General features: G+C 41.7%; 1 protein-coding gene across 1 annotated transcript in view; it reads left to right on the top strand.

Moving 5' to 3' along the window:
• The window catches only part of LOC136309355 (guanylate cyclase soluble subunit beta-2-like), a 57865-nt gene that overhangs the window by 25325 nt on the left and 19251 nt on the right, over positions 1-13289 (top strand). The window contains exons 5-9 of the mRNA XM_066237527.1: positions 4956-5116; positions 8509-8608; positions 9493-9689; positions 11016-11127; positions 12315-12418. Coding sequence (XP_066093624.1) covers positions 4956-5116; positions 8509-8608; positions 9493-9689; positions 11016-11127; positions 12315-12418 — 674 coding nt within the window. The remainder of the gene's footprint in view (positions 1-4955; positions 5117-8508; positions 8609-9492; positions 9690-11015; positions 11128-12314; positions 12419-13289) is intronic.

Raw genomic sequence — 13289 nt, 5'->3', positions numbered from 1 at the left:
GCTTAGCGGGCCTCTCCTCCTTGTCCTGGACAGCCACCCCTGCTGCTCCCAGGCCCTTCAGCGGTCACCCAGCAAGAAGTAAATATTTCCTGGTGACAAGGAAGAAACAAGCCTGTGAAGACAGAACGCTTGAATTTATACATCATTCTAATGAAAAGCTTCTTAGAAGTCTCCATGCCTTTCCTGGGAAGCCAAGGGCAGGTACTTAGTAGCAATTATTTTCCTGCCACCAACGAAGTCTCCTATTTAAACAAAACAAAACAAACAAACAAACAAAGAACACTTTTTCATAGAATGTTGAACATGTCCACAAATGTAGAGAGAACTGTGTATTGAAGCCCTTGTAGCCTTCATCCCAAAATTAATGTTTTGCCAATCTTGTTTCATCTCTCTGATCCCTCCACCTTTTCTAGTTTTGTTTTTGCTAGAGTGTCTTAAAGCAAATCTCAGGTGTCCCCTAATTTTACTCATAAATATTTCAGTATGAGTCTCTAGCAACATAAAGACATTCTAAAACATAATCATAACACCCTGATTACACCTACCCAAAATCATAACGTTACAGAGGCCGGTCCCCACCAGCTACATCTCCGCTGGTGATGGCTAACTGTGGTCTTTGTGGCCTTATTATAGATTTCTTAAGGTCTTTTCAGGACAAACAGCGAAAACCTTTTTACTTTGACAGAATTTCAAACTCACAGAAGGTTTGCAAGAACAGTACAAAGAATGTCCATATCCTCTTCACCTATATTCCGCAATTGGCTCTGTCCTATCTTGATTTGTACCAATAATGTATTTTCTTTGAATTGGTAGTATGACACAGACACAATGTCTCTTTATGCCTAAAAATTCTCTTACATGACTACACTGCGACTATCCAGCTTGGGAAATAAACACTGATACAGCTGAGACTTTTCTAATTGTCCTGATGATGTTCTTTAGAGCAGAAGAAAACCCTGGATTGTGTCAGTTGCCATGTTTCTTCAGCCTTCTTCCGTCTGAACAGTCTCTGAGTCTTCCTTTGTGTTTCCAGAAATCTTTGGAAAGTTCTGATCAGCCATTTTGTAGCATGCCCCTCAATTCAGGATTATACGGTATTCCCTTCTGACTCAATCCAGGCTAGCCTCTTTTGGCAGAAGGACCACAGAAATGATGTTTTGTCCCTTTCATTTAATCATATCAGGAGGCATGTTATGTCAGTTTGTCCCATCATTGGTGTTAACTTTGATGGCTTGGTTAGGGTGGAGGCCACCAGGGTTCTCCACCATGAAGTTACTCTTTTCCCCTTTGTGATTAGTATCTTGTGAAAAGATGTTTCTGACTATGTAAATAGCTTGTTGCTTCTCAGGCTCCTCCTTCCCTAGTTTTAGTACTCGTTGAGGATTCTTGTTGGAATCAGTAATTCTGATGATGGTCAAATGGTGATTTTGTAAGTATTATCATTGTTTTTACACTTGTTAGTTGGATTTCTACTATGAGGAAGAATTTCCCCCTCTTCCTCATTTATTTATATTAATGTGAACTCTTGGTTCTTATTTTAAAAATAGGTTGAAATCCTTTACTTTCATTATTTATTTTGATACTCAAATTCTCCAAGATTTAGCTAGTGGGAGCCCCTGTCAGCTGGCCCTTGAGTCCTACCATGATACTTTGCTCATTGCTTTTACTCTCTGGAACGACAAGATGTTATACACTTATTTTTTTCCTGCCCCAGCCCTGAAATTTGACATTTCTCCAAAGAATTCTGACCCCCCCCCACACACACTCACACTTTTCTTTCTCCTTCCCTCCCTCCCTCCTTCCTTCCTTCCTTCCTTCCTTCCTTCCTTCCTTCCTTCCTTCCTTCCTTCCAACTCCTTCCTTCCTTCCTTTCTTCCTTCCTTCCTTCCTTCCTTCCTTCCTTCCTTCCTTCCTTCCTTCCTTCCTTCCTTCTTTCTCTCTCTCTCTCTCTCTCTCTCTCTCTCTCTCTTTCCTTATCTATCTATCTAGCTAGCTATCCATTTATCTATCTAAAATCAGATTTGTTTGTGGTCTTGCTAAGGTAGGTTTTCTAATCTACACCACAGATTTCAATCTATTCTCTCCTTTCCATAACTATATTCTCACGAAATGAGAAGCCAGGCTCTCATCATCCACAATGCAGTTACTTAGATACTTAATACTTGAATATTCAGAAAATCATTTCAAATTGCTAGCCCATACCATGTGAAAAGGAAGTCTGCTGACTACAGTTAAATATTTATTTAAAGTTCTTTTTGCCTTTAGTTACCAAAATACTATGTTCAAATGTTACTAGGTTAATTTTTTTCCTGGTTAATTAGGTTAATTCAGAGCTGTTCTGTAGAAATATTGTTCTGTTCATCTGTTTCTGTTTGTATTCCCTCTTAGGGTATTTCCTGTTCTTAGTGATCTTATTTATTTTCTCAAAGTATATGAGTCATTAGTGCAATAACCTAAACCAGGACTGTTCAAAAGCTAAGCTCAGAGCAATGCCAGTCCCCCAACCCAGCCAACAATGTTTCTCGCCTTTCTATCTCATTCTCACGGATCCCTTGTAGGTCTGTCCATGTTATTGTAAATGATCCGATGTCATTGTTTCTTATGGCTGAGTAGTATTCCATAGTGTATATGTACCACATCTTCTTTATCCAGTCCTCTATTGAAGGGCATTTTGGTTGTTTCCATGTCTTGGCCACCGTGAACAATGCTGCGATAAACATGGGGCTGCATGTGTCTTTACGTACCATAGTTTTTGAGTTTTGGGGGTATATACCCAGTAGAGGGATTGCTGGGTCATATGGTAGTTCTATTCTTAATTTTCTGAGGAACCACCATACTTTCTTCCATAATGGCACTAATTTACATTCCCACCAAAAGTGAATGAGGGTTCCTTTTTTTCCCACAGACTCTCCAACACTTGTTATTACCTGTCTTGTTGATAATAGCTAATCTAATAGGTGTGAGGTGGTATCTCACTGTAGTTTTGATTTGCGTTTCTCTAATAGCTAGTGAAGATGAGCATGTTTTCATATATTTGTTGGCCATTTAAATTTCTTCTTAGGAGAAGTGTCTCCATTTTTTTTATTGGATTATTTGCTTGTTTGCTGCTGAGTTTTGTGAGTTCTTTATATATTTTGGATATTAACCCCTTATCTGAGCTGTTGTTTGCAAATATCTCCTGTTTAGTTTGCTTTCTGTTTTGTTGTTAGTTTCTTTTCCTGTGCAGAAGCTTTTTAGTTTGATGTAGTCCCATTCATTTATTTTTTCCTTTACTTCCCTTGCCTTTGGGGTCAAACACATAAAATGTTCTCTTCAACCAAAGTCCATGAGTTTAGTACCTATGTCTTCTTCTATGTAATTTATTGTTTCAGATCTTATATTTAGACCTTTGATCCATTTTGAATTAACTTTTGTGCAAGGAGACAAACTGTAGTTGAGTTTCATTGTTTCACATGTGGCTTTCCGATTTTCCCAGCACCATTTATTGAAGAGGCTTTCTTTTCTCCATTGTGTGTTTTTGGCTCCTTTGTCAAAGATGATTTGCCCATATATATGTGATTTTATTTCTGGGCTCTCGATTCTGTTCCATTGGTTTGTTGGTCTATTTTTCTGCCAATACCATGCTGTTTTGATTATCATGGCTCTGTAATATAATTTGAATTCAGGTATTGAAATGCCTTTGGCTTTGTTTCTTTTTCTCCTCAGGATTACTTTGGTTATTCAGGATATTTTATGGTTCCATATGAACCTGGTGATTTTTTGTTCAATTTCTTTAAAAAATGACATTGAAATTTTGATGGGATTGCATCAAATTTGTATATTGCTTTGAGTAATATGGCCATTTTAACTATATTTATTCTTCTTATCCAAGAACATGGGGTATTTTTCTGTCTCATTGTGTCTTTTTTGATTTCCTTTAATAATGCTTTGTAGTTTTCAGTATATAGGTCCTTTACATTGTTTATTATGTTTATTCCTAAGCATTTTATTTTAATTTTTTGCAACTGTAAAAGAGATTATTTTTTAGTTCATTTTCCAAAGTTTCATTGTTGATGTATATAGCAATAGACTTCTGTATATTAATTCTGTATCCTGCAACCTTATTGTATTGGTTTATTGTTTCTAATAGTCTTTCTGTGGAGTTTTTGGGGTTTTCTATATACATGATCATATCATCTGCAAAAATTAAACCTTTATTTCTTCGTTTCCTATATGAATGACTTTTATTTCTTTCTCTTGTCTAATTGGTTGCTCTGGCTAGAACTTCCAGCCCTATGTTGAATAGGAGTGGAAGGATGGCAGCCTTATCTTGTTCTTGATTTTAGAGGAAAAGCTTTTAGTTTTTTACCATTTAGTACAATGTTAGCTGATGGTTTTTTGTTAATGGCTTTCATAATGTTGAGGTATTTTTCTTCTATATCCATTTTATTGAGTGTTTTAAACATAAAAGGATGTTGTATCTTATTGAATGCCTTCTCTGCATCTATTGATAGGCTCATATAATTTTTGTTTTGTTTTGTTGATGTGGTGTATTATGTTAATCATTTAACATATGCTGAATCATCCTTGTGCTCCTGGGATGATGTCTAGAGGTGGTGGGAGAGGTTGCAGAGCCGTGCACTGCCCCGCGGGTGTGAATCTCATCCCAGACCCAGCCATTGTGGGGATGTGCAGCTCTGCGTCCTCTCCGGACCGTAGGAAAGTTTATGCCTCAGGGGCCATGGAAAAGATCGAAGTAGAGTTTGAGGGGACTTATGTTTAATGAGCACCTACCAGGTGTCAGGACTGCATGGAGCTTCTCAGTGTTCTAACAAGCACTTTACTGGTGAGGAAAGTAAAGTCGTAGGAGGAGGACATTAATGTATCACACAGTAAGGAGTTGAACTCTTTGGAAATAAATGAGAACAAACACTTGCAGGTGCTTTTATTTTGAGGGTTTGCTTTGGATTCCTTAGGTGTCTCCGTGGAAGCCATTCTGAAACTCTTCGGAGAATACTTCTTTAAGTTCTGCAAGAAGTCTGGCTATGACAGGATGTTGCGGACACTGGGAGGAAATCTCACAGAGTTCATAGAGAACCTAGATGCCCTGCACAGCTACCTTGCACTTTCTTACCGGGTAAGGTGATCTGAGACTGGTCTTGGTGGTCCTGAGAGGAAGCAAATGTCTCTAATCATTTGGGGCTATTCAGTGCCATCTTCCTGCCTCCTCAAAAAGGGGGCAGTTACAGGGAGCTTGCAGAATGCTTGGTACCTAGTGTCAGTAGACTGAGAAGTTTTCTGGGGGGAAGGAATGGAAAATCAATACCTGCTGACCACTTGGATAAAGTCGAACAGTCAAAGAAGGGTGAGCTGGAGAGGTCAGCTTTGTAATGGAAGATGGCCTGTTTTGATGGGGCTGGTGTGGGTTTGGAAATAAATCTAGAAGATCAACTGCAATGGGAACAAAGGCTGGGACACAATCATGTTTCAGGGGATTTGCAAAATCTCTCCTCAGGTTTCCTGGCCTGGATGGAGCTGATTAACAGCTCCTGTAGCCAGAGTCATTTATTCATGTTTCAGAAGCAAAGGCTTGACAAGGCCAAGATCCAGAGTCAGACACCATCCAACTCTGACAACCTCCGGGGTGACTGCCTGAGGTGGTAGTACTCATTTCCCTGCTGAGAAGTTCACTCCTTGGTTTTCTTGTTTGTAGAGATCATTGGAAATTTAAATGCTTAGGGAAAAAATGCTTCAGTGAGAAGACAAAGCAGCATTTACACATACCATAATAATGGTTTCTTATTTTGTATTAAATAGTTTATATTTATGTTTCAGGCCCTTTATAGTTTGCTAAGCTTTTTCTTCACCGTTTTTGTATCTAACACTGATAACCACCTTTGAAGGATTTTTATGAAGATAATGTGGGATTATGTGTGCTAAAACGTCTCATGAACCATCTTATTTCCTCTAATTTTCAAGGAGGGAATAAAAGGCTTGGGAACCTAATGACTTCTAGCAGATGAGCAGTTGGGTCTTTCCTGTTGTTATCGTATGAATGATTCAAAAGTAGGGACAGTGGAAAGAGCCCTGGCTCGGGGTCAGATGCTGCCACATACTGGCTGGTGGTCCCAGACAAGGCATTTTTCCTCTCTGGGCATCAGTGTTTTCACATATTTATTTAACAAATATATATTCACCACCTACTCTGTGCCAAGCACTATCTTAGGCATTAATGACAGATTTTTTTTATATCACATTGTTCATCTGAAAATTTGGCTAACATTTTAAGTCGCAGTTCTAGAGAAGATATTAATAGTCTTCTATTCATTCATTAAATCAAAACCATTATGGCATATCTCTTATGTTCCAGATACTGGTCTCAGCATGTGACTGTCGTTCTGATAAGAGGGAAAGGACTTGAGGTTCTAAAGTACCAAGTCCATTGTTTCCGAACCCTTCCTGCTATCCTTCTTCTGGTGGTTATTTCTTCATATGCCAAAACCAATGCTAGAGAAGCAATAGAATGAAACTTCTGTAGGACTAAGTGAAGATATTCTGCATAAAATAAAAAAAGACACGTAAATGTTGTCATATGCAAGTTGAAATAAAATACAGACAATGATAACTGATGGCTACACCGTGCTGCTTTATATTGGGCAAAACATTATAAATAGTCTCTTTTGGCAAAAATAAAATAAGAAAATGCTAACTTTTTTACGTCTGTCTCTAATGATTTGGCAATCCCTTAAGGTGTGCATTTCTGGTTACAACTGTGCCTTTAATCTGGTTTTTTTTAAGGTAACTTTCACTGAGGGCTGATTATGAGGCTGGGATTGGGCTAAGTAATATATAAACATTGAATTATCCTCTTAACCCCTAAGGTTAAGTACTCTTACTTTTCCCACTACACAGCTGAGGAAACTGAGGTCCAGCAAGGTCAAGAAACTGTAGTGAATCGCTCAGGCTGCGGGGGCTGAGCGAGGACCCCAGCCCAGGTGTGCCTGTAGCTCATTATTTTCCCTGTGCTCTGATTCTCATTATTTTCCCTTTGCTCTGATTCTCCACTTTTATAAAGCCCTATTTTAATCAAGAAATAAAAGTGTAATTCTATTATCTGGAGAGTTGGAGCCAGAGGTCAGAAGAATTGAAAGCACAAACTGAGAGTGTCTCTGGGAAGGCGGAGGCTGTGAGCGAGAAGTGAGGGCATAGACGATGCTGGCAGTGGGAAGGGGAGACTGCGAGAGAGAAGAGAGGGCATCGACGGTGCAGGCAGTGGGAAGGGGAGGCTGCGAGAGAGAAGAGAGGGCATCGACGGTGCAGGCAGTGGGAAGGGGAGGCTGCGAGAGAGAAGAGAGGGCATAGACGGTGCCGGCAGTGGGAAGGGGAGGCTGCGAGCGAGAAGTGAGGGCATAGACGATGCTGGCAGTGGGAAGGGGAGGCTGCGAGCGAGAAGTGAGGGCATAGACGGTGCCGGCAGTGTGTTGATTTTTAGTTTAGCCCTTCTGTACTCTCTTATTTTTTTCCCACTATTTTTTTTGGATAAAACTTTTAAAATAATTTTTAATTTCCTGTTTTATCATAGGATTTTCTATGTGCTACTTCAAATCTTTAGGTTTAAGATATAAATATAACATACAGACAAACATATACCTTTTCCATATACAGTATATTCTTTTGGAAAGATAAAATAAATGTTTGAAAAATAAAACCCTCTCATTTTAACTAGCAACCCTCCCAACACACACCTACCCCCACCCCCGCCCTCACCCTCGCCACACCTCACCACAGGACTGAGCAAAGGGCTCAGAAAGAACCCACTTCCTTCATCTGTCCCTCACTCAGAGTGACAGCTGTGAGCCAGGGTGCTGAGCTGCCGACCGATCAAGCAGGGGAGAAACTGCTTCTCTCAGAACGCCCTGCCCCAGACAGAGTCTTTGTCCTCATCTCTTGACATATGTCCCGTGTAACATCATGCATTCTTGGATGGCAACATTCATTCCTGGAGAGAGATGATCTCTGTTCGTGTGTCCTTGATTTTCCAAATGTGCAACTTTTCAGCATACAGGACATTATTCTTCCAGAACAAGAAATGGACCCTTCTCCACTTGCAAATTCCTCCGAGCCTCCGATCTTTCTGAGAATGAAGATAGCTGTGCTCACTTGGTCGCAAACCAAGCACGGCACCTGTTGGAGTGTGGGGAGGAGCAGCATGACATGGGGGAAAGTCTCATTGGAGGGTCAAAATGTTGTTCCATTAATGTAGCCTTAGCTGCCCTGTTACTTTCCTCCTCTTTAAACTAGGGATCACACTTGCTATATAGAGTTGGTTAGGGGTTAGGTAGAATATGAAATTTCAGACATACAGAGGTAAAGACCATGGTAGGTTTTATTTTTGTGTGACTAGAGGGGGATTTGGAAGATAGCTCTGTGTGATATAATGGATAAGTTCTTTTGTTTCACAAAAACTTAAAAAGCATAATTTAAACAACTTGCGTTCACGGGGAAAATTCTGTTTTATATTTTAATTAGGACATGAATGCACCATCGTTTCGTTTGGAGAGAAGAGCAGACAGGAAAATGCTTCTTCATTACTATTCTGATAGAAGTGGTCTGTGCCACATTGTACCAGGTATGGGGACAGCTAACCACTCCCACAGCTATGAGATCTCTGGAGGGAAGATGGCTTTCCCCAGACAATCTCCAGGATGGCCTTTGGGTAGGACATTAATACTCCATCTTTTCCAGAGTCTGACTCTTTGCCATCTTGACCATTACTCCCAAAGTAGGAGTCTATAAAATAAATTTTTGAAGTGCCAGAAGAAGGAATAATTTTCACTTTTATTTCAACACTTAAAATTATGCTGGCTTTTATATAATTGTGTTAATTCTGCATATATTATTTTGTATCAACTTTTTTTTGGTATTCAGAATTATAGGAAAATTATCCTTCTCTGTTCACATATCTGCAAAAACACATCTTTAATGGCTGAATGATATTCAATGTTATAATTAATTAGTTCCCTATTGTTGAGATTTTAGTTGATACAACTGTTGCTATTGTAAACAATGCTGTGATGAACATCTTCAAGCATGCTTTTACCATTTTTTATAGACCTAGGATAGATTCCCGAGGAACACTTAAAAAGCATGATCATTAATGCTCCTACAATGAATTCTGCCTACAATATCTCCAGAGTTTATGTATTTGTTTGTTTAATAAGTTAAATGCCTTCCTGAAATAAACCAACACATGAATATATGCTGAACTAGAAATTAGAGTGGTAGGAATGTATTTTGTATCCAGCCATATGTAACTTAAATCTCTGTAAAGTTATTTTGTTTTTAAATTTTATTACTGTGTCATAGGCTGCCTGTCTTGAGGCAGGCCCCAGACTTGGTGAACTCTGAAATATTCATTGGAAGTTATATAACTTGATTTTTTTATGTTTTTTGCTGACACAGCTGCCTTCTGCCACCCCTCACTAAAAATGTTCTTTACCTACCTGGCTGCAGGGATCATTGAGGCTGTGGCCAAAGACTTTTTTAACATTGATGTGGCTATGACTATTCTTGCCATGAATAAGGAAGTGGAGAGGACAGGGAAGAAGGAGCATGTTGTGTTTCTGATTGTGCAGAAGCCTCACACACAGATGAGCATGGCAAAACCGAACAGCTTACAGGACACTCAGGACATCCAAAGAGACCAAGAGGTACTGGGTTTGATGTTTTCAGAAAGCACAGTGCGCCCCAGTGGGACAGGCAAGTGGACCTTCCAGTAGTGGAGTGAAGGCAGGGTTACTCAATCTCAGCTATTGGCATTCTGGACCAGATAATTCTTTGTTGTGAGGGGCTGCCCTGTGTATTAGAGGAGGGTTAGCAGTACCCCTGGTCTCTACCCACTAGATGCTAGGAGTACCCTGCCCCTAACTGTGACAATCAAAAATATTTCCAGGAATTGCTAAAGGTCCCCAGGGTAGGGACATGAGACAAAATCACTCCTGGTTGACAGCCACTGGTTTAAGATAAGCTGGGTATATGCTACAAGGCTTTCTGGGGTGTACCTTAGCCTGGGAATTTTTCACCTGTAAAAATACCAAGATAAAGGGCTTGAACTTTGGGTCTTGTGGCTTATTTTGTAATCATCCTAACATAAATTGAACTTTCAAGTCACTGGTGCCCCATTTCTGCAGCTGGGGCCAGCAGGGGTCTGTTGTCAATTCATTAACCTGTGGTTGGCGCCTCAGGTGTGACTCGTAGAGTGTCTGTAATCTCTGTTCAGGTGCCACACGAGTTAGGCGCACACCTTTTCTGTCCATGTAGGTTGTACAATTACCCAGCTGAGTCTGTGATTCCTGTAGCACACCAAGTATATCTTGCTGCGTTCAAAGCCCACCTCAGGTCTGTTCACTGTAGAGCAGGGGTCCCCAAACTTTTTACACAGGGGGCCAGTTCACTGTCCCTCAGACCGTTGGAGGGCCAGACTATAAAAAAAAACTATGAACAAATCCCTATGCACACTGCACATATCTTATTTTAAAGTAAAAAAACAAAACGGGAACAAATATAACATTTAAAATAAAGAACAAGTAAATTTAAATCAACAAACTGACCAGTATTTCAATGGGAACTATGCTCCTCTCACTGACCACCAATGAAAGAGGTGCCCCTTCCGGAAGTGCAGGGGGGGCAGGATAAATGGCCTCAGGGGGCCGCATGTGGCCCGCGGGCCGTAGTTTGGGGACCCCTGCTGTAGAGTCTTCAGCCACAAGAAGAAACCATGGCTGCATGTGATTGTTTTTCCAGCCCCCTTTTGAGATTTTAGAAAAAGTTCTTGCTGCCTTTGAGAGAGAAACAGTATGAAGATCAATTATCATATATAAAAGTCTTGGAGCTTAAGAAGTCTTTGTAGAATTGATCTTGCAAGGCCTTGCTGTTCCTGTGCCCCAGTCACAGCAAATGGGGCTTGTGCCTCTGCAGTTCCACTACCAATGGCCAGTCACATGACCAAGCACGCGTTCTCTCCCTGACATCTGCAGTTCCTTGAGCCAGCTTTCCTGAGGATGAAGGAGAAATATTTGAGTGTGTCTGTTTGCCCTGTGAAGAAATCCCCCTGGGAAGTTGTGAGAAGTAGAGTCCTGTTTGGAAAAGGTGAGTGGGCTATTCTCCTACCTTGGCTCTCTGAGCGCAGTGATTGCTTGGTGCGTACAAATGGGCAAAGTCCTGGATCATTACTATGACACTGATTCTGCAGAACTTGACTATGGCTGACATTGTTTTTAATGTCAGACTCTAACTCGCCTTCCTCTGCCCCTTTCATTTGTGCTGGGTGACATGGAGACCCAGTCTCCCCAGATCTCAGGGGAAGCCACGGGAAGGAGGACTGGAATCAGTGCCCCCTGGTGACTGTGCTGAAGAGAAGGAGGAGTACTGACATAGTATCAGGAACAATGATCTTTTCACGGCTCCTCAGGCTTCTGGACTGGCCTGCATTTCTGGTCTGGAAGTCTGTGGACAGTGACCATAGTGTCCAGTAATGCAAAGGGTACTGTATCAAGAGCCAAGAGAGCAGATTTCTGGCTCTGTCCCTGAAGAGTTATATGGCCTTCAAGGTCCTTCATCTTCCGTCTGAAAAGTGAAGGCGGTGGTCTTGCTGCTGGCTCGTCTCACAAGCAGCACCTGGTGCCTGAGTCAGGGTAAGGGCCCCACGGGGAGAGGGAGCTAGAGTGTCCTCATCAAGTCCCCATGGATCATGATGACATGCGTCTGGGAGAAGGTCTGCAGGGCTCAAAGGGCTGCATTTTAAGTCCTTCCAGCCATGGCAAGCGACTCAGACACACAGTTGACATCCTTTGTCTAGGAGATTTTCATATCAAAAAGGCTCCATTTTGAATCTCAACGCTTTGCCAAATAGGGCTGTTGGTTAAATTTTAATGTGCCACCCCAAACTGTCAGTCTAAAAAGCTCCATGGCAAATGTCCCTGACGCTGGGCCGGGCACACATACCCTGCTCTGTGAGCTCATTGTCTGGCTGTCACCCTTTCAATGCAGACTCTGTTTTCATGGTGAGACGTTCTCAATTGGCCTAGAAACTCCTCAGCGTCAGGCAGAAACTTGGCGGGGGCATGGGCGTTTCTCAACCCGGTAGCAAGTTTTCTGTTTGTTTTAATTTGGAGGAGGAATTGCCATGGCCATCTGGAGATGCTGCGGGAGCCATGCGGAAGGGTGGGGACTGCACTTTGCCTGGAAAACATTTAAGACATGATCCTGAGCCCCGCTCTGTTCCAGGTTGGTGGCACGAGTTGCCTCTGAACAGGACTCTGTTTTCGTACATCCAGGGCATCTTCGGAACACCTTTGTGCCGGTTTATCCTGAGCAGCTCTGGATTGAAGTTAAGACATTCTGCAATGCTTTTCCTTTCCACATCGTATTTGATGAATCAGTAAGAGGCCCTTTCCTCTGTAGCTTGGATTGGGGTTAGTCTGTTGTATAGTCTTTGTGGCTGGTATTTGAGGAGTCCTTGGGGTTTGGGTGACCAGGATTTAGCTTGATAAGACCACTGACTTCCTTTTTATTGTGGCAGCCTCCAAAACCAGAATGCCTGATCTTCTTGGTAGATATAGGAGGAAGCAATGCCAAAGGGTTTGAACCAGTAAGTGCATGAGAAAGTTTGCCATTAGAGAAAAGGAAAGTGACACTAAAATTCACTGTACCAAAAGACAAGATAATTAGTCAGTAGCAATGGCAGGGGAATTCTAAACGTGCCCACTCATCATCCTTATGGCTGCCATGGCATGTCAATCCCATCGAGCTCCGCCTTCTGCATCTTCAAGGTACGGAGAGGTCTGTGCCCACTTACGCCACTGTTCTTTGAGTGTTGTAAGAATGACCATTAATAGGTAATGTTTGGTCATTTTCTATTTTCTTAGATAAAATATATGTCAATTGAATTGATTATGAACACATTTAAAAGTCATTTAGGCAAGACCCTGGCTGGTTTGCTTAGTGGTAGAGTGTCGGCCTGGTGTGTGGATGTCCTAGGTTTGATTCCTGATCAGGGCACACAGAAGAAGCACCCATCTGCTTCTTCACCCCTCCCCCCTTGCTTCTCTCTCTCTCTCTCTCTCTCTCTCTCTTTCTCTTTTTATTTCTCTTCTCCTCCCCTCCTGCAGCCATGGCTCAATTGAATGAGTTGGCCCCGGGTACTACTGAGGATGGCTTCATGGCCTCGGCCTCAGGCACTAAGACCTTGGTTGCTGAGCAACGGAGCAATGCCCTAGGTGGGCAGAGCATCACCCCCTAGTTGGCTTGCT

The sequence above is a fragment of the Saccopteryx bilineata genome, chromosome 6 (assembly GCF_036850765.1).
Source record: "Saccopteryx bilineata isolate mSacBil1 chromosome 6, mSacBil1_pri_phased_curated, whole genome shotgun sequence".
Taxonomy (NCBI): Eukaryota; Metazoa; Chordata; class Mammalia; order Chiroptera; family Emballonuridae; genus Saccopteryx; species Saccopteryx bilineata.
The sequence above is the reverse complement of the archived record's forward strand: the minus strand, read 5'-3'. Positions and strand labels throughout refer to the sequence as shown.